This window comes from Strongylocentrotus purpuratus, unplaced genomic scaffold (genome assembly GCF_000002235.5).
Source record: "Strongylocentrotus purpuratus isolate Spur 01 unplaced genomic scaffold, Spur_5.0 spur5_scaffold_10, whole genome shotgun sequence".
Taxonomy (NCBI): Eukaryota; Metazoa; Echinodermata; class Echinoidea; order Camarodonta; family Strongylocentrotidae; genus Strongylocentrotus; species Strongylocentrotus purpuratus.
Window position 1 is genome coordinate 23,263,496 of NW_022145595.1, and position 24,153 is coordinate 23,287,648.

Below are 24,153 nucleotides of genomic sequence, written 5' to 3' on the forward strand. Positions count from 1 at the left end.
CATACTGAAAAAATTGATATAATAACTAGTTTACATGAATGCTGTTCTTAGGTTTAATAGTTATGGAATTTGAAGAAAATAAAGAATAACATTCAACTTTGCCCTGGAAACCAAAGGTGGACTCATACCTTGAATGTAGTATAGCAACATGGAATCACTAACATGCAGAGCAATAATTGTTACCCTTTAGAAAATGATATCAAATATGTTATGCCATTTACCTCCTGTGTTGCCTGCAGTGATGATATAGGTAAGTCTATCCCCTTCCGGGATGTCTTCATCGGTAGCTGTGATCCTTGTGACGGTGGTACCGACCTGAGCAGCCTGTTTCCATGGGAACAACAACAACAAGGGAAATTGGGTTAGTCTCCAAATGATAATTGAATGTCACATGACTGCAACTTAGCCAAAGTGTGCACTAGCTGGAATCTGGTATATATGGACCCGTCAATTACAATTCCCCATCCTCAAAATATAGAATTTTAATCATGCATTCAGACCCAACAAATTTCAATCCGTACCCCCCAGTGAAAAAAGTTTGAGAGGAGCCCTGATAAACGGTTTGGGGGGTTATATTTAGCTGTGAGGCACGATGGTAATTTTATGCTTTGAATTAATCGCTAATACCAAACTGTACATTAATTGTGCAAACTTCAGTCTGTTACTAGTTAAAAATTATTATTATTTACAATAGAAAGTGTGAAATGTTCTATATTTGTTGATGTTTTATTTTCACCTCCTACATGAAAAGATGAAAAGTATATGTTAGATTACCTCATTGATGAAAACAGTGAACTCATCGTCACTAAATCTTGGTGGACTGTCATTGACATCATTCACAGTGATGATCACGGTCGAAGTAGATGTTCCAGTCCTACAGAAAGAAAAAAATAGAAGATGGAGTCACATTGCAAATATTCCAGAAAAATTGAGTCCTGATAACTTCCCATAATTTCTTGTATGCATTTAAAGCACAGTTCGAAAACATCTATTACAGGAATCTGCCTTTACAGAACCATGCTTATTCATTAGCATGCATGAATCTAGGTTTTGAAGTGTACCCTATCACATGAAAAACTTCCTAAATTTGTGGTAACATGGGTAAATACAGTACATGTATTTTAAAAAGTGAAGATGAAGTAGCCAGATGTGTTCCTTAAAGAATAATGCCAATTTCTTTTGCTATGTTACTTTTTTAAAATGGGAATAGTACATGTTTGGCATTACATGTATTTACCCATGGTAGCCTCATCAATATCAATACCGCTCTTTCCTGCTGGCCCTGCAATTATTATTACCCCAGCATACAGGTACCCATCTAATACACCTGGGTCAAGAGGGACAAATGTGGGTAAGATACCTTGTCCAAGGATTGATGTAAGCACAGAGCCAGATTGATCCTGGTACCATTTGTATCAAGAGTAAAATGCCTCCATCAATATACCAGAATGCTCCCAATAACAATTTTCACTTTGATAATTTCATTTAGAAGAGTAAGGTGTTAAGATACTTACGCCGGTGCAACACCCGGTGTAGGGTTGGTTGCCCTGACACTGAGAGTGTATGTCTGAGGGGTGTTAGGTCCAAGGATTTGGGTGTTTGTGATAGCACCAGACGTAGGATTGATCGTGAAGACATTCTGGAGAGGGGGAAAAAATTTTTTTATAAGTTCCTTACCATGGTACCTTATTGCAACAGTTTGTTTTTCAAGAAGGTCTAATGATAACGACTGTTTTCAATTTTATGACATGCTTTCTTAGCAGTAAGGTAAAAAAAATAAAAAAATAATAATAATTACGAACGTACTGTAATTGATCTCTGTAAACACACGATTGTGATCATTATTGAATTTTAAAAAAAAAATTTAAATTCTTTTTGTAGTGTAGCACCATCTGAAGTAAAATGTTGAACAAATAAACCTGCACATAATTGATTTACTTGATATTACTTTTTCTTGTATCTTAATCTTATAGGCCACAAAAATTGAAAATATTTAGCAAAAGTAGACACTATTTCATAAGTTATTTAGAACACAGCTGATCTGCACCAGCTTGACATCCTATCTTATATATTTTTTTTTCTTTGACTATTTGGTGATACTTACATTAATGTTGCCGCTAATGATAGAGTAAGTGACCGCTGCGTTCGAGCCACTGTCCGCATCCGTTGTGGACACCTGGACAATGAACGTTCCCGTCTGGTCATTCTCATTGATGCTACCTCTGTAAATGTTATCTATCGGCCCTGCAAAAGAGAGAGAAATAGAATGTAAGATTATACACATAGAATGGTTGGGTTAGATCATTAGATTTTAAAGCCCCACTGTGCTACTTGTAGCTACTTGCTCCCTCTATATAGAAAACAATGCCTTATCGGTGACCATTGATCCCCAATGATCCTCTTTTTCTTATGTTAATTGAGACCTGAGTTGATGAGTTAGCCACCTGTCAGTGACCACCCTGGGTAGTCTAATCCCTCCTGGCCAAACTATTACAGACGGGCTTTAATGTGACAATGACAAGCGCAGGTACATACACTGTACATGAACTATTTCCTTTTGTAACCTCAAAATTATTTTAAAAAAAATAAAAAGTAATAAATTGCAAGTCAAACAATAATATTTCATAGTTTTGAGATTAATACTTTTAAAAAACTTTGGGCTACTTACGATTGATGAATACAGGGTTGTTATCATTCACATCAGTCACAGTCACCATTAAAGGAGCTATGTCTTGACCGTCTCCATCGACTGCTTGAAGCTGCAAAGGCATGAAGAAGGATTTATGGTACTAATGTTCAAAATATCATTTTCATCATTGAATACTGAAAAGAACTCTTGCTTTGACTCCATTGATTGTTGTGAAGATAAAAGAAATGGTCTATTTGTTAAACACCAGAATTTACAACATGCATGTTTCAATTGGATGACGGTGAACTTGTACTAATGTCGGTTTCCTGAAACGCTACCCTGGTGTATATGTATTCTTTCATTTCTCTCTCAAAACATGAAATTCTCAGAAGAAAAAAAATGATACTCAGGCTAATGACGCAGCTTTAAAGTTGTATCTCTCCAAGGCAAAATATATGATATATTAGACCGTAGGAGATCTCTTTTACCCCAGCTGTACATCATGACACAAACTTAACCAGCTGAATACTGAATTCATTCATTTCCATAGGCTTAATACAGTAGCCACCCGGTACCAGTAGACAATGGGTTTAGAACATACCCCTATCTTACCTGTAAAGTATATTGTTGGTTGTTTTCAAAATCAAGGGGTTGAGTGATGAGAATGTCGACCGTACCACTACCAACAACTTGAGTTGGTGAAACTCTGAAAGGAACGCTGTTACCATTTTGCAGGGAAACTGTTACTGTGCTATCAGTAATCTGAAAAAATAGAGAATAAATAATATACAATTTTTTTTAATTCAAACATTCACATGGTTAGGTGTCAATAGCAAAAGTGTACAAAAGTAATATGATTTCATAATATTGAAATTTATTGATGAGTAAAGCAAGTTTTGTGTCACACTTTCTTTATGCTTTTGTCAAATGGACATTGAAAATTAGGAAAAATGTAAAGATGAAGATATTTCCATTCTAACACACTTTGTGTATGAGATAATCATGTCGCTCAAATCGTTCAAATGTGTTTTTCTAAACAGTTCAGAAAAGATCTACATGTATGCATAATTCATAAACACACAAGGAAGGAATTTTTAATGATACAATGATTATGGTAATTTCTATAAACATTTCCAGAAATCTTTTTGATGAAGGTAAACAAAATTAATCACTTTACATATTAGTACTTACCAAATCACCATCGTTGACTGTAATAGTGATCGGGAGTTGTGAGTTGACGGACGCTGATTCTGGAATGGATGCGGAGTAGGAATTTTGATCAAACATGGGCGGTTCATCGTTTGCAGGCGAGACAGTGACGTTGAAACTGACCTGCGCGAAGGAGACTCCACCAGAACTGGTCTCGACAGCCTAGATGAGATAAAAAGAAAGTGATATTAAAAAAACATGAAACAGATCCATGTATTCATTAAAATGCAAAAGCAAAGTTGATTATTTTGGTCACAAAATGGACAAAAAATACACACACAAGTATCTATTAACATAATGGATTCAGAGTATAAATTTGTTACCATAATAATAATAATAATATTGGATTCTTATATAGCGCACGTATCGACCTTGCAAGGTCCTCACGGCGCTCCAACATTACCCGGCTATGCTAGGCTGCCGATTTCGACGCTCACAGCAATTAAAGGAATTCCTTCCTACCGGTACCCATTAAACACCTGGGTGGAGAGTGGCAAATTTAGATCAATGTCTTGCCAAAGGACATTAGTGCTGCGGCGGGACTCGAACCGCGGACCTTGTGATCGACAGTCCGGCGACGTATCCACTCATCCACGACACCTCTACATAGTAGTAGATGTACAAGGACCTCTTCATAATTATGGTTGATAAAGGCTACTAATAATTACCTGAATGATTAAATTTGTATATCATTTAATAAAAATGCAGGTTATTTGGTTGTTTGTACAACTCTAGATTTAGTCAAATGCAACACTGATGAATCAATGTAGCTCCATTGACTTATGGACCAGTTGTCGATAACTCTTTTCAAGACACAAACTATTATTTTATCTCACTAAAACATGCAATATATTCAGGCTTTCATCTTTGTCCAAAACCAATGACCTCTTACTCAATGTGAAAACAGGACTAACTTTCTCAATTGAAAATGAAGGAGAAAAGAGGGGTCCACTTACACTGACAATAAGGAGGTACATGAATGGGAGATATGGGAAAGATAATATTTATGGTCCGATTTATCATACTCAGACATTCAAAATATTGTCAAATTTGACCATTGCAAAGTGTGAAAGGGGCAACCTTTCTGAATGCTATATGAATGAGAAGAGAAGGGTCCACTTACACTGACAATGAGTGGGTATGTGGCTGGGAGAACAGGGTTATCTCTGTCCATCTGAGAGTTGACTGTGATGATGCCGGTGGTTTGGTCAATCACAAAATAGCCTTGACTGTCACCTAAAAAAGAGAAGAAAAAGAGAGAAATAAGAAAAATAATAAAGGGGATCTTTGCACAGACAAAATTAAGTTTACCTGTCTTCATCTGACAAAGGAATGCATACCACAAAAATTTTTGGAAATTAAATTCTAGACTTAATACATGAACTTCTTTCAATAAAATGCAACTTGCTTTTACAGGTTTTGATGAATATCTCCCTTTTAATAGAAAAACAAGACAAAATAATTCTTTTGCAGATTTAAAAGAATGTTAACTTGTACAGTATTTCAGATTCTCTCTCTCTCTCTATCCCCCTCTCTCTTTCTCTTCACCCCCTCCTCTCTCTCTCTCTGTCTCTTTAATACCTGTACATGTACATTTCAAACAGAAGTTAATTGATTGCATAATGTGCACTATACCCCATTCACTATTAAATCGCTTCAGTTGTTGCAATTATTCTTAACAATATACAAGTATGATGTATGATCACTGATTTAGTATGGAAAATGAAGCTAATTTTGTATCAATGGAGAGGACAGTCTCCTTGAAATTTCTTTTCCATCAAGTCCATGAAGCTACCATACTTACTGACGACAAGATTATATGTGATGATGTTGCCATCATTGGAATCAGGATCTGTGGCTGTGATGGTTTGCACAGTTGATCCCTGTTAAAAATTGATAATATGAGGACATGGAATTATAAATAAAATTAAAATAATAATATGGTTATTTATTTAGCACCGATATCTGTCAGGCTCTGGCGCTCATGGCGCTTTACAAAATAAGAATATAAGGCAAGAATAACAGTTTGAAATGTTTCACACAGCCCTTGGCATACATGAACAACTGTGAACACAACCAAAGAAACTACTCCTTAACAACATACATTTAGAGCAACATGATACATTCACCTGATAAATACACAAATACCTGATATGTACAGTACATGTATTATTCTTAAAGTTATGAAGGATTACCCCCCCCCCCCCTTAAAAACAGAACTGTATAAATTATGATCCAATGTTTGCCTCTAAAGTGAACCTATAATCATTGACTTTTGATTTCAAATTTGGGTTCAAAATAATATGGATGTAACATCTTGCATAAAAATCATGCTTAATTAACCATCACATGTTTTTATTACTCGTTGTAAACATCAAACAGAATTACAAGGTGCGTGTGATTGCTTGTGAAAAATGAATTTTCATAAATATTAAACAAAGTTTGGTGCAGTTTCTTACCACTGGTAATGTCTCTGGGATAGTGACATCATAGGGGATATTGAGGAAGACTGGGTTAGTATCTTGGATGTTCAGGACACTGACCGTCAGCGTGGCTGTGCTGGAGAGACTAGTGTCACCAGTCCCGTAATCCTGGAGATGCAGAGAAAATAGAACTCATTACGATGGGATCCATTAAAATGTACAGGGGCATGTATATTTTACATACAACATGGTTAGTACGTTGCAAGTAAATGTTTCATGAAATTTCATGTGTATTGATACATATGTTTGAAAGTTAAATTGTTGATCTCTTTTGCATCACAAAGGTCACATTGGGTCCCATCTATGACGAGGGCTGTACCTGATCAGCTGACAATTTCGAAGGTGAATATTTTTGTATCAAGATCAAAATTATGGTTAGTTCTTGTACAGCATGTTTACATTAGTGACTAAGGTTTGTTAGATCTCAAAAACATCTCAAAAAGAAAATTATTACACAGAAGAATATATTATCAAATTGATCAATTAATTAACACACAAAATCTGACTTTGATTTCTCACACCTGAAACGTTATTTGGAAAATAAAACACATTAAAAAGATTAATTTTTCATTGCAGTAAACTAAATTAAATGTGTGACACAGCATTCATGGTAAGTGGAAACATTCTTATGAAGGTTATCAAAAACATTTCTTCATACACAAAAGGTGAATTCCATGCCATGTGTCTCATACAATCTTTTATCCATTTATTTCATCCAAAAATTAAAAATTTATTGATTTGACCATTTAAAATTACTCTTTTGGTATCAATTAACCCCCATTTAAAGGCAGTTGTTACAAGAGATTGTTCACTTTTGGATGAAATAAATGGGTAAGAGTCCTGCGACAAGATAGGACACATCGCAAGGAATCGCCCCAAAGTATGGTGATTAGTGGGCATTGAATCTCTCAAAGAAATGGTACAAACCCCTTGACTAGTGAAAATAGTTTCATCCTTTGTACGCAATATGGGTTATAAAGAAAACAATTCATTTTAGACGCATGTAATTTAAAGATGACAAAGAAGCATACATCAAATATAGAAAGAAGGTATTTTGTTCATAATTGAAAAATGGCTCCTGCATTACATGTAAAAGTATGCATCTGCTGAGAGAAAGAAAGGTATTAAATACTTCTTTTAAGATATATGTATTTATATAAATATATATATAGCAAATTTATACAGCACAGGTGCTAGACAAACATACTTCACTGCACTTAATACAAATTCTGGCTGAGTTGCCACAATAAAGTGTTAAAATGTTCAAGGAATTTCTACCAGGTACCCATTTTCTTCACCTGGGTAAAGAGTGGCAAATGTAGTCTTGCCAAAGGATATTAATTGCTCTGTATCAAACGATTTGAATTAATGCTGTTTACCTTAAGCTCTATAAGTAGAGGAAACATCCCCTTCAAAATTCAAAATATACATGGAGGCATTTCAGAAATAAATATTTACTAGATTAAAATGCATATATTTTTAAAAGCTAAAATGGGCGCAATAGTCTTAAAGCCTGTCTGTACTAGTTTGGCCAGTGGGCATTAGACCACCCTGCAAGGTCACTGAAAGTTGGTTATCTCATCAAATCAGCTCTCAATAAACATAAGAAAAAGGGGATCATGGGGGACCAACAGGCACCGATTAGGCATCGTTTGCTTTATAGAGGGCGCTAGTAGTTACAAGTAGTGCAGTGGGGCTTTAAATTCCTCTATGCCTTCTCCTCGTGCCCCTCGATGGCATACACAATAAAGAGAGAAAGTCTCAATTAGAGGACTTCATGTACGTCTATCTGCGCCCTGACCATGCATTTATTGATTAGTCGATTCTCAGGACTGCAGGATTAAAGGTTCTCTCAAGTACTGATATCGCCCCCACTGTGTGTCAAAATCATCCAAGTCTACCAACAAAACCCAGACAATGGGAGGGAATATACCCCCTCCCGAAACTCGGTAGGAATTTTGGTCGATTGCTATACAAGGCAATTAGTTTGCTAAGATGAATGATCAGTGGAATTCTGTGATGTGTAATTGCATTGGGAGCAATGAAGCCGTGAAATACAAATTTTGTTGTTCAAATGGCACGGTCAGTAATAATAGGTAAAGGTTTGGAGACACAACGTTTAAAATGTGATCAACACATCTACATCTACATGTACACATACAATTTTTGTAATTTGTGGGGGGGGGGGGGGGGGGGGGTAATACAAATCGAATTTGTATTATCTGTTCAGAGTCCATGTGTAAAAGTAAATGGTGTTAACACCCTTCTGGCTCCAAACAGCTGATATATTTTTTATTGTACACAGATACTGTTTCACAAAGAGAGTAAAGAAATCAGAAAAAGTTCCTTCTCCTACTCTTTGAAAGAGCATTTTGCGCCTTAATCAAATACAAAGTAGCAGCGATACACAAACCGTGTGTCTCGGTACATTATTCCCTCCAACGTATACATGTAACCTTAAATGCGAGAGTACCTGGAATAGGTTGTTGGGAAAACCAGACAAACTGCAGGTGCAAATCCCCCCCCCCCCCCCAAGGCAACATGTACCTATAAGCTTACAGTTGCAATCCCTCTCCATCTTTTCATTCAAGATGTTTTGAATTTTGGAAACATGATTGAGAAGAGTTTGAAAACATGAATGGAGCTAAACTTTGCAGGATAAAACCCTTGATGTAAAGGATATCTTATTTGCTGTTCCAGCAGAGTGATCAACCTGTCAACAATTGTTTAAATCTAGCTCCAGGGCACATCATGTGTGCTGTAGCTCCTCTTTAATTAAGCAGTGCAAATATTTTTCAATCCTTAGCATAGATCGGTAAATAAACACCAAAATGTATTATGCAGCTGTTTTACATTTTTTTTGTGATGAAAGAGAATAAATTGTGAAGGTACATGTATTTGAAAAGGCAGGAAAACTAGACATAATTTCAATTTCAGGCAAAAATGATACTGTTTAGTATATTAAAGAGAAATTAACCTCATGGGATATTTTCTTGGGGAAATGTCCAATGAAAAGGAACAAGGTGTCCCTTGCTAAGTTTAATTCTTTTGAAATTTTCCATAAAACTAATATATAATTTGAAAAATCTCTGAAAGTTAACATTCTACCTTAAAACATTTTCCTAATTGATGAAACATACATGTATACACTGTACATGTACATGTATATTCTGCTAGTAACCGAATAAAATTGGGTTGTGGTATATCATATTAGATGACTCTAGGACAACTGACCCCTTGCCTATTAACTACCCCTAGATACCCCTCCCCCCCCCCCCAAAAAAAAAAAAAAAAAAAAAAAAAAAGAAGCAAAACAAACCCCGCAACAATAAATGGAGAACTATGTTTCAAATCAGTTTTCAAATATTGGAGGATCAGCATATTTAGAAACTTTTCACATCTACATGTAATAGGTTAATGGTATATATTCAGTTATCTAATGTGCAATGAGCTCAGAATCTTAAATGACAGATCTATAAAAACTCCCCTTAAATCCATCTCATCCTCGATCAATGATACAACAATAGACAATTGTAAGTAACAGGTGCGGTGGTCTATTTACAAATGTGTTCTTATCTTGTGTTCTTTTCTTCTATCGATAGTTGTGAATGCTGGCACAATGAGCTCAAACTGAGAGGAAGAAAGACACCAGAAGTCCTTGAAAGTAATTAAGCTTTCACCAAAATACATATAACTGTTTCTCTTTGAATAATTTAATATCAGGCACAGCGGTGGTCTTTGATACACTATAAGGAGCCCGAGCATTACACAAGAAATACGTTGCAACTTAAATCGACTAAGAACTGAGAAAGCAACCTCCTGTCAGTCATTTTTTGACTTGTTTGATAGCAGGTCTTCAATAATAAAAGCAATAGATCAAAATGCACTGAAGTCCAACTTACCATCCACCCTTGAAAATAAACAAATCAATATCTTCACAATCAACCAGTTTTGGAATGACGTTAGGATAGAATATTACAAATGTCTCCTCATTTATCATTCTATTTTATAATAATAATAATAATAATATGTCTAAAATTTATTTGCTTTACGGGGAGCCCTATTTGTGAGGTATTTTGTATCTTTTATGTATTCTTCTTTTTCTTTTGAATATCTTGCTTTTATATGGTTCAATAAATAAAATAAATAAATGAATAACAGGACTTTCTGAAATTTAAAGAAAGACAGTCAGTTGATTACAAAAGAAAATCTTCACTTGTTAATAGCAGGTCTTCAATAATAAAAGCAATAGACCAAAATGCACTGAAGTCCAACTTACCATCAACCCCTTGAAAAAAAGAAATCAATATCTTCACCATTAACCAGTTTGGACTGACGGTGGGGTGGACCATTACAAATGTCTCCTCATTTATCATTCTATTTTATAATAATAATAATATGTCTAAATTTATTTGCTTTACGTGGAGCCCCATTTGTGAGGTATTTTGTATCTTTTATGTCTTCTTTTGAATGTCTTGCTTTTATATGGTTCAATAAATAAAATAAATAAAAAAATGACAGGACTTTCTGAAATTTAAAGAAAGACAGTCAGTTGATTACAAAAGAAAATCTTCACTTGTTGATAGCAGGTCTTCAATAATAAAAGCAATAGACCAAAATGCACTGAAGTCCAACTTACCATCCACCCTTGAAGAAAAAAAAAATCAATATCTTCACAATTAACCAGTTTGGATGGACGGTGGGATAGACCATTAACAAATGCCTCCTCATTTATTATTCTATTTGGATGCCAAGTGTTGATAATACTGGGATAACGAGCTCATGGACAAAATGGGAGCGACAGAGAAAAGTGGACTGGGAAGAAAGGGGGTCTATAGAATGGATGTGTTTAAGGTCTATGGGCTGTTTATTGTAATGGGCTTCTCAAATGTTCATATCATTATTTATTCATTTCTCTGGTGTTACTTTCGGATGCATTAACTATCATGAAATCCTGTGATGTATTAAATACACATGCAATAAGTAAAACATAATATTTATAATTTTTCAGAAAGCACCTAGAAGACACATTCTTTTGTCTAATTTACAATACTTGCATTTTACAATAGCATACAAAATGGTAGGAGATACTATTGGAATAGAATAGAGAAACAAGAAGATAAGAGAAAAGAATGAAAAGTTACATGTACAAAACAAAGAAGATTGTGAAGGAGATGGAGAGGAGGATAATGACAAAGAAAAGAAGATAATCTGAAAGAAGTAGATTTTTTGTTCATTACTCATACATGTAGATTATTCATTTGGCAATATACCTCACAATAACCCAATACATTTGTTTATATATATATATATACATGTAAAAATGAGATAAAGAAGAAGCCGGGGCCTTGGAATAAAACCTACCATTGATGGTAACTTCATGGAAACCTTGATTTGATTGGCTGTTGAGTGATATAGTATTTAAAAGTGATGGCAAAGCTACCATCAGGGGGTAAGTTTTTTCTGCAATGGGGCCCAGATGAGGAACCGAAAACAGAACAAACAAATATGGAAAGAGAAAAAATTCAATTTTCTTGGTTTACATGAGCTTCTTGAAAGAAAAAAAAAGAGATATATATAAAGCAAAAAAATTCTTACCCGGGCCACTACCGTCACAAAGTATTGTTGTATTTCTTCATAATTAAGAGATGTAGCAAGCTGAATGATGCCATCCGTCTCTCCAATAGAGAAGTAATTATTTGGAGCCTACAATGATAAGTAAAAACAAAATTTGAAGAGAAAGACACATTTCTACTTCTAAATATATATGGTAAACTGCAATGATACTCAACAAGTGGATATTTGAATGAAGAATCTAATAATTCAATAGGCTTTTAATGAGTTAACAGAGTCAATAGTTAATAGAGATTTATACATTTGGGTAGGGAAATAAATTCTATTCGGCAAATTTTGTAGGCAAAAACAATTATTCACAGCTATTATGATACAAATATTGATTATGGTATACAAGTGCACAACATCTCCTAACGAGAGACTGAAAAACAAACTTAACAAATTTCACATAATGTTCTGGTCGTGCAGTACTGGCCCTATCAGGTATCAACAGAGGAAATTTGACAGCCAGTCAAACTAAGAGTCCCTGTAAGAACTGGCATAGATCGTTCCATCTGAATCACTCCCTGGTGCTAAGAGGATGTTATGTAACAGTTCTATTCAAAAAATAAACTAGAAAGGTACTATTTACAAGTAGTTTTTAGACCTCAAATTGTGAACTAATTCCTGAATATATACACAGTTGTTTGGCTTGAAAATTAATATCATTAACTACAGTGAAAACAATGCACTAAAACAACACAGAGTCATCTATTTTTACTTTCATATTGTAACTTTTTCATTTTCATTTCTGTTTTTACTTTACAAAAATACATTGAATTCTTTGATGACATTTTGCATTTCAAGATGAAATTTCTTGAAATGTTTTTGACCTTTCATCCTGTATTGCTTTTCCTCTTCCAGAAAGTTCCCAAGAGTAATGTAGAATTAAAAGGAAAAAAATGTAGAAGTGGATAAGATAAGATATTTATTTGTCTTTCTTTCAATTGTCACATAGAGCATAACTTTACAAATTATGGCAATGATAAAAACAAAGTGAACTAAAAGAAAGACGAGGAGACCCTGGTAAAAGCAGAGCTTTTAAGTTTTAGGGTCCCCTCTGGACAAATAAGTTCTGCAACACTTACAGATCCAGGAGTGCTGGGGGTGACTAGCGAAATGGAGTAAGTCACAAATCCACCATAAAAGGTATCCTCATCGGTGGTGATGACTTGGTAGAGCTCACTACCGAAGGTAGCATTCTCAAAGACATAGGTAATGTTTGGCAGGTTGGTGAAGGTCGGAGCAATGTCGTTCACATCAGTGATGCGTACGTAGATAGTTTGGGGTACCTGCGATGGAAGGAGAAGTTTGAGGTTTATAATAATGTTAATATGATAAAAAACAATCAAACAAGATATGCACATTTTGGGGGATTTAAAAAATATGAGAAGTCATTTGTTGAATTAACCCTCTTTGACTGAGCTACTTGTTTTTAACTTACCATTGCAGAGTGTTCTTGCTAAGCACAGAACCCCCCCCCCTTCCCCCCAAAAATAAAAATAAAACAATTGCTCAAAAAAGTGAATTTCAATTCCAATAAGTGTTAAGTTTTCTTTAAAACATTCATATTTCAGAACACAAAAACAACAACAAAAATGGTTTTAAATTGGTAATGATCTCTATATTCTTGTAAGTATCATACATGTCATTTAAAACATTCTAGAAAGAACAAAATAATTAATGCCTTCAAAAGAGGAAACTGAACACTATTAAGTTTTGGTAGGTACTATTTCCTGGTTCAAAGACATCCACATATGGACAGGGAAAAAGCTTCAGAGGCAACAAGAGCAACAGCTGACAGAGAAGGATGGCTTAAACTTGTGATGGCCACAGCAGCGCAGCTAGCGCCACCTGACTGAAGAAGAAGTAAACAGATACACCATTTTGAGAGTTAAAAGAACTGACTTTCAAACTTACCGGATCATTAATGCCATCAGTCACGGAGACAGTGATAATCACTTGATTTCCCAACGTCTGTGGAAAGAAAGAAATCAAATTGAAGATTTGTGTACATTTTAACTATGACTTAAACATATTTGCCACCACCTGTGTCTGAGAGGTGGAAAGTGAATGTGGTCTCTGTAACCCTTGGGTCTCCTCTTTTGATGTAAATGACTAGAAAACACAGGTGGACTGCTATGTCAGGGTTTCCTCGAGTCTTTACAAAGTATACAGTGGGTTTCAAAACGTGTTTTAGGTGTGGCTCTCCCGATTAAAGCAGCTGCTAGGACCTCTGAATGTGAGAGATAACTAGCATCTTCTACTCTTTTCTAACTTACATCTATGGCATATAGAATGGGAACTTTTAAATGTTATACAGGTTTTCCTTCAACCATCGTTTTCTACATCCAAACCAGCTTTGTTCAACAGACAACTATTTTAAAGAATTAATGACCGATCTCACTTCCTCACAAATAACACACTACTGTACATATAACAGCATTTCCATCTTAACCATGAAAAATCAATATTTTTGTTTGTTTCTTTCTTTCTGTTCACTCTACTTGAAAATAATCAGTCACAATTTGCAAGTAATTATAAAGTCATTTCAATCTTTTTTGTTTGATAACAGTTTTGTCTTTACCTCATAATCAAGGCCTGGCTTTGCATATTTAGTTTGTTTGTTTGTTTCTCTTCACTCTACTTGAAAGTAATTGGTCACAATTTGCAAGTAATTTAAGTCATTTTGAAATCTTTTGTTAAATAATAGTTTTGTCTTACCTCATAATCAAGGCCTGGCAAGGCATACAACTGTCCTGTAAACTGATTGATGGTGAAGATTGACCTCGCTGCATCATCGAAGAGGTCATAGGTTATGGGGTCACCGTCAGGGTCAGTTGCATTCAGGGTGAATACCACGATTGCTGTTTAAAAAATGATTACATAAAAAGATGGTTAATACAAATGTTATCCTCTTATATGACAAACTCTTAAAGATTTGTATATTCTACAATTAACCAAAAAAAAGTATGCCTATATTTCGAGAAAAAAAAACAGGCAAAAAGTATTAGGAAACAGATTATATGTGTGGTGATTTCATTAAGAGGCTTTGGGTTTACACTTTAAATCATGATCTAAAAAAATGTTGGAGTTAGTCATAGTATGGAATTCGCCCTAAAAATGATTTCTTCTTTGTATTTTATCTTCAACACACACATGTGAATTAATATTGATACTTTCCTTAGAAAACTTTCAGTGACGTTTTTTCTTCCATCAAAAACAGATGGTTAGATAATTACAAATAGCTAGGTGTTTAAATACTTTGTTAATTATTTAATTAACTCACTAGTCAACTAGTTAGTTAAATAACTTTTAAGACTATATGTATGTCAACTTCAATGTACACGCTAGCAACTACTTGCGAGAAAAAAATCAACCTAAGGCCATTTTAATAGCCTTGTGCGTCACCTATCAAAATGTGCGAAAATGACAATGATGTATTACGTAATCTGAACACAATTTCTATGGGATATACAATAGGGTATTGAAATTGAGTTGATTTTTCGAAAATATATGCAATCGTGTTTACTACAATCAAAGTGTTTTTTTGCACATGATTTCTAAGAACTTACATGGGCTCTGTCCCTCTGTAACCTTGACTGTTGGGTCTTGAGTGTAGATAAACTGCGGAGCATCATTTGATGCTCTATCTGCAGAAAGAGAAGAAAAAAGAAAAAAGAAAAGAAAAGATGATGAAAGATCCATAGAAATATAAAATCCCAACTTCGACATGAATCCAATAACTTTTAATATAAATAAGGATATTGTGGATACATGTGGATCATTATATGTACAGAGCGATTATGATCAATGAAAGAAGAAACCATGATACAAAGTATATCCAGTGTGCAAATACAGAATCTTCATTTTTTTTTAAAAGTTATACTTTCAAACTAAATATTAAAGTATAAAAGAATGTGAATGAACAGTTGTCCATATTCATATGATTGTTCAAGTTATTCTTCCTTCACATTTAAAGCTTATCAACACTAGTGTGGCTAGGAGGGATTAGACCACACAACGAGGTCACTGACAGGTGGCTATCTCATCAACTCAGCTCTCAAATAACGTAAGAAATAGAGGATCATGGGGGACCAACAGGCACCGATTGGGGAAGTTTTCTATATAGAGGGAGCAAGTAGCTACAAGTAGGACAGTTGGGCTTTAACATCTCAAAACTAGCAAGAGGCCGGCCTGCATTTGTGTACCGGTACATCTACTAAAGATTTGTATCAGGGCCCCGTTTCATGAAACTTGTTATCAATAACTAGTTACAATAACTGTGATAAGCTACTGAAATTATGGCACTTGATTGGCTGAGAGCAAATAATTTGTCACAGAAATTTAGCATTTGTGATTGATAACAAGTTTAGGGAAACAGAGCCCACAGATTCCAAACAACCATTAATTGCAGCCTACTATTTATGAGTGCATACAGTAATTGTGTTTCAAATTGACTACTGTACCAGTATGTTACAATTCTGTAATGTTCTGTAATATATACATTTCAACTACATGACTCCTTATTATAGAAACCTGCTTTGCTTACATTTTCATGAAACAAGATATATTTTTGTTGTTCACAAACTGCAATAAAAAGCAAATTTTCATTTTGTTCCCAAAAAACAGTATAATATAGTAATTGTATTATTGTATACAATAAAAGTCAGCCTAACTGGGCAAACTCAACATATAGCTTGTCACCGCATTGTTGCACACGTCACTGCGTTTCAGTTTGTTTTACGGTCCGTGCAATCCACAAGTTTGGCCACGCTCGGCTGGACATGGGCACCGTGGGAAAGAGAATGATGATCAATTTCAGAATCATTTTTGGAGTATAGTTTTGGACAAAAAATGATGAAAAGGCAGGTTTTCTTTCGCTTTGACTGTTTGCCAACTTGTTGTACAATACCAGTCTAAAGTTCATGTTGATTAGTGCATGGTGACTGTTTCATTTGGATACAAATAGGGTAGAAAAAATATCCCAAATTGATTCAACTTGATATGTTGCTGTATTCAACTGTCATCATGGTTTCATAAAAATAGTGGTTAAATTACTCCTAAATAATTTTTTATCTTAAAAATTCACATAGGAACATGTAACTGATAACTGTTTCATCTACATGTACATGTGATGAAATCATATTAAAAACTGTAAACTTACTAATGTACAAGGTGTATTTAGCTTACCAAGAATTTTTTGAATGCTGAAGGGTGTCAACTAACACACTTTTAAAGTAATGTACAATGCCCTCCCTGCTCTTCCCAGATTGTATGTTAGTGTAATAAGTTATATTTCTTTATACACTAGGAAAATACACCTTTTTAAACTAGTCCAAAATAATTATATGTACATATTGCGTCATAAGCTTAGTAGAGATTCATAAATTACAAAGTTGTACAAGTGTTATGCTCATATTAAAACAAAAATGTAATGTAATGTGTTAGTTCTATGATATTCAATTTAAATTAAATAATATTCAATACTGCTACATGTATAACCATATGGCAATCAAGAAATAACTCTGCTCATGCCAGAAAAATCTATTTTAGTTCAGAATAAAATCTAATCAACCAATCTTCCTTTTAAAAATGTCCAACAAACTTCACAGGCTTGAACCCTTAAAGTGCCCCCTTTTGAACACCTTTCTATTTACTAAGACAAACCCTGCTCCAATCCACACTTATTCCGATCCATTTGCGATTTGTGTTCAGTGTGGTAGAAATGCACTTGAAATAAACACTTCTAAAGCTTCCTATAAGCTTTCTTAAGTCTCTCCTCAAATATAGGTATATAGGCCTCTGAATGACAATTAGGAGGAAGAGCAAGAGAGAGTTCACATGCTTCTCCTAAAAGTCAAGTAGTTCCGTCCCTCAATAGACTAGTTTATGTGTTTTTGGTCCTTTGATAAAACAATCATATGGGATTTGTAGGTTTTTTCTCTCCAAATGATTCAATTTTATTTTTGTTTGTGTTAAAATACTGTTTATTTTATCAATACATATAAATGAAAAAAAGGAAACTTCTTTTGAAATCATTCACAATGTTTTAAATAAGTTCAAATATAAATACATACTCTTAAAAATGAGCGTTCCATGAATTCATTACACAGGAATGTGAAAAAAATAAAATGTTTGTGACATTAATAGATACTAGAGCAAACACCTTTTCTTACTTGTATATAAATACTAATCTAGAGTGAACTCATAATCATTCTCTTTATCTAGCAACAACAAAAAAGATTTAAAAGTAATCTTGATCTACATGCATTAATTATTTTTCTTCATTTAAAGAATTTGCAGCTGAGACTTTTAGCTCAAGTTTTAATGGTCATTAATTCCTTCCACCCAATGCATATGATTTGCATGTAATGCTACAGTCACACGGCCATGTTACGGACCTGCGGATGCCTGCGTATATTTGGATAATGAAAATGCGTAATTTTTAACCCCAATACGGAAATTTGAGCAAAAGTTACCTATATTCTGCGGACGATACGGATTAGTTACGGATGTTACGTATGAATTACGGATGTTACGGGTAAAACCTGCGGATGAACCCATCCGCTGCCAACCCGCTGACACATGTTACTGACGACTTACGGATGACTTACGGATTTTACGGATGACTTACGGACGATACGGATGACTTACGGACGATACGGATAAGTTACGCTCGTGTCTGCGCATGTCGGCTTCCTCTGGCGTCCGCACCATCCGCATATAAACCCACGTGGATCGGAGCTTGCTTCAGTCGCATTTCATCAAGTCTGAGATCTAGTTCCAGTTATTCAACAGTTTCTTCTCCATCTTTTTGGACTTTCGTGTGCATCATGTCTGGCAGAAGAAGTAGCAGAAAAACCAGGAAGAATCCTCCAGTGAGTGAGCAGCCACAACAGCCTCCCCAGGCAGAGGAAGAGGCTCAAAAGGTAGAAGAAGAAGGACCATCCCTGGCAGAGCTGACGGTTCCCCCACCCCCCCCCCCCCCCCCAAAGATGACCGTGGCAAGGGACGTGGAAAAAAGGGCAAGGCAAGGGACAAGACCCAGACCTCACAGCAGCAGCAGCAGCAGTTCTTCAAGGTGTTTTGAAAATCACTTTTAATCATTCTTTCTTTTTAATGATACATGCCAACAGTGCAAGTCTTCAACCTACCAAAGATGCCAAGTGATTTACAGCTAAAATGTAATTTTGCTTTAAAATTTCAAAGTTACCAAATTCAAATGTGTGTAATATTTGAAATGTATTTTATGACAGTACTGCCAGACAAAATCACAAAAGTTGTTATACAAATAAAAGCAAATATGACTTTAATATTTGTTATCATTCTATTTGCAGCCTCCTTCTACCAGTCAGTTTGTCTCCACCTCCACCTCTTCCACTTCCTGTGAGCAGATGCCAGACTGGCAGAGGAAGTACCAGAGAGCAGACCAGGACTTCCTAATCCCTGAGGGGCAGACGACCTTCACCCCAGCCCAGCTCAGTTACCTCCCAGAACCCAACCAGGTGACCAGGATTGTCAGGGTGCAGCATGTGCCACATGCACAGCAGCAGCAGCAGTTAGTTGTACCAGGACAGTTGCCACAGAAGAAGACTTTCGCACATTTACGCCCTGTTAGAGTGCCCACGGCAACTGCCACTGCCACCACCGGAGCTGCCGCCCTGTCTTTCAGTCCAGCTGTGAGGCAGGAGCGGTCTCAGTCAGCCCCCAGCATGCAGTCAAGCATGGACTTAGGTTCGAACACCCCGGTGTTTCTTGGCACCCCTGAAGCATCTCCATTGCCAGATCCGTCCCCTCAGTCGACGGGACTAGGAGATTCATTCAGCAGCCTCTTGAAGGACTTAGAGTGATGTGTGTTCTATCTTGTGAGACAGAGACTCTCCAGTATTATTTAAAATATGATTTGCAGAATACTTTGTTTTTATAAATGTTTACCATAATGTGCTTTGATAGATTTACAGACTGCTTGGAGATATACAGACTGTTTGCAGATATACAGACTGTTTTTTTTTTCAAAGAAAGTCTTTATTCAATATTTCTCCACAAATCATATAACGTCGGTGGGCGTCCAAAATCTCGTAAGTCTGTTTTTTTGGAAAACACTTATGAACTTTTAGAAGCAGTATCACTCGACTAATTATCTGTCAAAATCTCGTATACCATAGCCAATGGAAAAGTGGATTTCTAACCATGTGACAAGATGGTATACGAGATTTTTACAGATAATTAGTCGAGTGATACTGCTTCCAAAAGTTCGCAAAAGTGTTTTCCAAAAAAAAACGACTTACGAGATTTTGGACGCCCACCGACGATAATCAAATGCAAAATGCATGTAATACATTACAAACAATATTATACATGTATAGAAAACAAAATATAGCAAAACAAAATTTAAATAAGCTCGATGTGCCTCGACCCATCAAGATGTACAATACACTTATTTCGTTGCGTGTTCATAACGCGTTCTATCTCATGCTGATATTTTAATTTCTTTTTAAATGATGAAAACGATAAATAACCATTTAAACACCTAGTTGAAAATATATAATATTTAGCATATAAAATATCAAAATTAAAAGAAGAATAATTTCCACCTGGTATGCCAAATACAAAATCATTAAAAGATAACATTATTTCACTTTTGAGAGTGTATTTTTCAAAATCATCTAAAAATCGACGATTGAAGGGGCATTCCCAAAATAAATGGGCAATAGTTTCAGAGTGTTTTGAACAAAAAGAACACAAATTTAATATACCAACAGTTTTCAGATACTTGTTAACACCAAGGATATTATGAAGAATTTTATATTGTAAATATCTAAGTTTTCTTGATAAAGAACATTTAAAAGGAATCATATAAATTTTGTCCCAAGTAACAATTGGTTTTAAAACAATGTTCCTCCATTTGTTTTGTGAAATAGGAGTTTTAAAGATTTTCTCAACACAGATTTTATAAATAAATTTACATCCTTTCGTTACCTTGTTCAATTTTTTTTGTTGTCAAATTTAAGCATCAAGAGTTGCATGATTTGTCTGTTTGTTATGTTTGGCCAACTGCTTAGGCCATGCGCTGCTGCCAGGGAACTGCTCCGGCGGTGCCATTGTAGTAATGCTTGAGGTACAGGCGCTGGCGCTTGGCAATCTTGGTGGTGTAGTTGCCAGCAAGCCTCTGTTGCATGTCATCCAGCACGCCCCCCTCTCTCCATGCACCCGGGATGATGTTGTGCTGGTCGTCCTCTCTGTCCATCATGCCATTCTGCTCAGCGGATGCCTGGTCTCTCAGGAGGTTGTGGATGCACAGGCAGGCGAGGACGATGGTCTCCACTGTGGAAGGCACCTGTGCCATAGCACTCAGAAGACACCGGAATCTGTTTGCAAGAATGCCAAAGGCATTCTCCACACATCTCCTGGCTCTGGAAAGTCTATAGTTAAATATCCTCTCCTCCATGGTCAGTGGCTTGGCACCAAAAGGCTTCATCAGGGTGGTGCGTAGTGCAAATGCAGCGTCAGCAATCACGAAATAAGGGATGTCTCGATCGTCATGAGGCAGTGGCTCATCTGGTGGTATTCCAATGTTCTCATCGTCAATTGCCTCTTTCAGACTGCACGTGTTCCAAATCTGGGCATCAGAACTCGCACCACCTGCTCCCACCTCCACCCACCGGAACTTGTAGTTGCCATCAACCAGGGCAAGGAGTACAATCGAGTTGTACCCCTTATAGTTGTAGAACTGGGAGCCACAGTTCGCGGGTGCCTTGATGCGGATGTGCTTGCCATCTAAGGCTCCCAGGCGATGGTGGAAGTTCCACCGGTCGGAGAAGGTCTGGGCAATGCCCTTCCACCCCTCTGGAGTAGATGGGTTGCTGATGGTCTCCTCGCCATACTCAGCGTAGATGGCCTGACACACGTCCAACACCAAGAGTGAGATGGTGTTGTGGGGTACATAGAATAGGTACATCAGGCTGTGGTAGGAGTCCCCACTGGCAAGGTAGCGCATGGTGATGGCGACCTTCAAGCCTACTGGAAGGGCCTTCCTGTACCAGGTATCATACTTCTGTAAGCGAGGAGTGAGGCGGGTGACCATTTCGGCAAACATGGCAGGTGTGATGCGGGTGAAGTTGCGGAAGCCCTGAACATCCTCATTGCGTAGCAGGTGCATCAGGTTACCATAGGCACCCTGGTGTGGTCGCAATGTGATCCAGTGACGAACCCAACACATCCTCTCTTTTCTCCTTTCAAGGATGGCTTGCATCTTGGCCATCAGGATCTTCATCTGCATCTGATTGTGTTGGATGGCCATCAAACAATCCAGCAACACAAGGCGGCGTTCTCTCTCCATCTTGAGTGACCTGTGAAAGTCTACAGTTGAAGAACTGACAATGATGAGGATGCTGGCAGCATCCAGGGTTGCATACCCAAGTGAAGACCATTTGGCATGGGCGACATCCGCCGAAATGAAAGAAGACATAGGTAAAAATTCCGCATATTATCCGTATCTCAACCGTAACATACATATCCAATCCGTAACATCCGTATCCCATCCGTAATATTCGTATCCCATCCGCAAGCATACGCAATTACCGCAAGTCCTATCGTAGGATCCGCAATATATATGTCAAAAATACGTTAAACATACGTAACTCCTACGTAATAGTGTTTACGTACCCCTATGTATCCGCAGGCATCCGCACACCCGACAAAGTGTGCGGATCAGTTACGTATCTAACGTATCCTGCGGATGAGTTTACGTATCTTACGTATGAGTTACGTATTTTACGTATGGATAACGTATATTCTGCGGATGCTTACGTATATTTCATCCGCAGCAAAATTTTGAGATTTTCAAAATTCCGCTGCGGATCTGCGTATGTCTGCGGATCCTGCGGATTGAATTACGGATGGATACGGATGCTTACGGATGATACGGATCCTTGCGGATGCTTACGGACTTTTATCCGTAAGCATCCGCAGCTACCGTAAGTGGCCGTGTGACTGTGCCATAACTGTATTTATCTGACCATAATCCCTCATCCCATCCCATATAATCCCTTCTAGGCTACTTTCAATAAGTATTTAATCCCAAGGACACAAGAGATAATCCTTTACATGCAGTCTGGAGGAGGATTAAAACTTTGTTTCATGTGTGAAAGTGCTAAAAGTTCATGACTTATGAATACATGAAGACATTCCATGGAATGTAGGAGTTGGCAATAATGTAAATTAATATTTTATAGGATTCATCTCATAAATGTTGTCAATATCAATTTCACAAACTGTCTTCATTTTTAAGATCTTAGCTTCTGTTCTGCTATATCACATTTTGCTCTTCCCTTTCTCCCCCTTCCTTATTGTCATTTTGATTCATTTTGTCCGTATGACAAACTCCGGGTTCTTATTTTGCATTGGTTTTGGCTAAAAAAAATTATCGCTCCTTCACAAAAAATTCAGGTAAAAATCTCTGAAAAACATTAAAACTAATGCTTTAAAACTGAGCAGTAACTTTTAGCGAGAGAGTGCTGCATCTGCTTCCTATTATTAAAGTTTTTCAAGAAAAATGATTAATTTTCCACCTATATCCCCTATAGGCAACTCATTAAGACTAAGATTAGCCAGATTATTAAGAAACCTGACATATGTAAATCCCAGTAAATATTTTTGTTCATTCTCATTTAGAGGAATGCAAAATCCCACCTTTAGCTAGGAGGAGTGTGCTATCATACTCAAACAGCGTCTGTAAAAAAGAGTGTGCACCCTAAGAAGGGGAAGATTTACAGTGAATAATCCCAGATTAAAGTTGTGGGTTATCCCACCTTTCCAGTTCCATATACCCCCTCACTTCGTCTCAACAATAGATCGCAATATCCTCCTCTCTATGAATTCTATTTTTTGTGAAGAAAGGAAGGAACCATTTGTAAAGTATGCAATTTAGTTTGGAAGTGACTTGGTAGACAAGACTTGATGAAACTTGGGGCAAACTTTAAGCTACAAACCAAGACTTCATTTAAAACTCTACAATACATACATGTACACTGTATGTATAGACATTATCTAAGCAAGGATGTTTTACCTACAACTCTACCAATCATTCTCTTTGACATTAATAGAAGACTGAAAACAATTCTTTGAGCTACCAACCAAGGCTACATTCAAAGGTCTATAATACATACAAACATTCACATGCAGAAACTCTTCAAACAAACAAGGATATTCTACATG

General features: G+C 36.4%; 2 protein-coding genes across 7 annotated transcripts in view; both read right to left on the reverse strand.

Moving 5' to 3' along the window:
- Positions 1–24,153, reverse strand: part of LOC594236 (cadherin-23) — a 154,448-nt gene that overhangs the window by 57,170 nt on the left and 73,125 nt on the right. For all 6 annotated transcript variants that reach the window (XM_030979823.1, XM_030979822.1, XM_030979819.1 and 3 more), the window contains 15 exons: positions 15,510–15,587; positions 14,659–14,801; positions 13,855–13,911; positions 13,023–13,226; positions 11,920–12,027; positions 6,298–6,429; positions 5,643–5,721; positions 4,962–5,074; positions 3,821–4,000; positions 3,242–3,391; positions 2,669–2,759; positions 2,105–2,244; positions 1,515–1,639; positions 775–874; positions 222–324 (listed from right to left, as the gene is read on the reverse strand). In XM_030979823.1, the coding sequence (XP_030835683.1) occupies positions 222–324; positions 775–874; positions 1,515–1,639; positions 2,105–2,244; positions 2,669–2,759; positions 3,242–3,391; positions 3,821–4,000; positions 4,962–5,074; positions 5,643–5,721; positions 6,298–6,429; positions 11,920–12,027; positions 13,023–13,226; positions 13,855–13,911; positions 14,659–14,801; positions 15,510–15,587 (1,803 nt within the window). The remainder of the gene's footprint in view (positions 1–221; positions 325–774; positions 875–1,514; positions 1,640–2,104; positions 2,245–2,668; positions 2,760–3,241; positions 3,392–3,820; positions 4,001–4,961; positions 5,075–5,642; positions 5,722–6,297; positions 6,430–11,919; positions 12,028–13,022; positions 13,227–13,854; positions 13,912–14,658; positions 14,802–15,509; positions 15,588–24,153) is intronic.
- Positions 18,307–22,945, reverse strand: LOC583419. Its single transcript, XM_030979824.1, has 2 exons — positions 21,357–22,945; positions 18,307–18,834 (listed from the first exon to the last, which is right to left on the reverse strand). Exons 1-2 carry the CDS (start codon positions 22,403–22,405, stop codon positions 18,729–18,731), a joined length of 1,155 nt encoding a protein of 384 aa, XP_030835684.1. The 5' UTR covers positions 22,406–22,945; the 3' UTR covers positions 18,307–18,728.

Excerpts from the sequence above, each read along its gene's own strand:
- LOC583419 (XM_030979824.1), bottom strand. The coding sequence starts at position 22,405 with ATGTCTTCTTTCATTTCGGCGGATGTCGCCCATGCCAAATGGTCTTCA. Across the intron at positions 18,835-21,356 it reads AGGATATTTAACTATAGACT|GTTGTGGCTGCTCACTCACT; the intron begins TTCCAGAGCCAG and ends CCTGGGGAGGCT.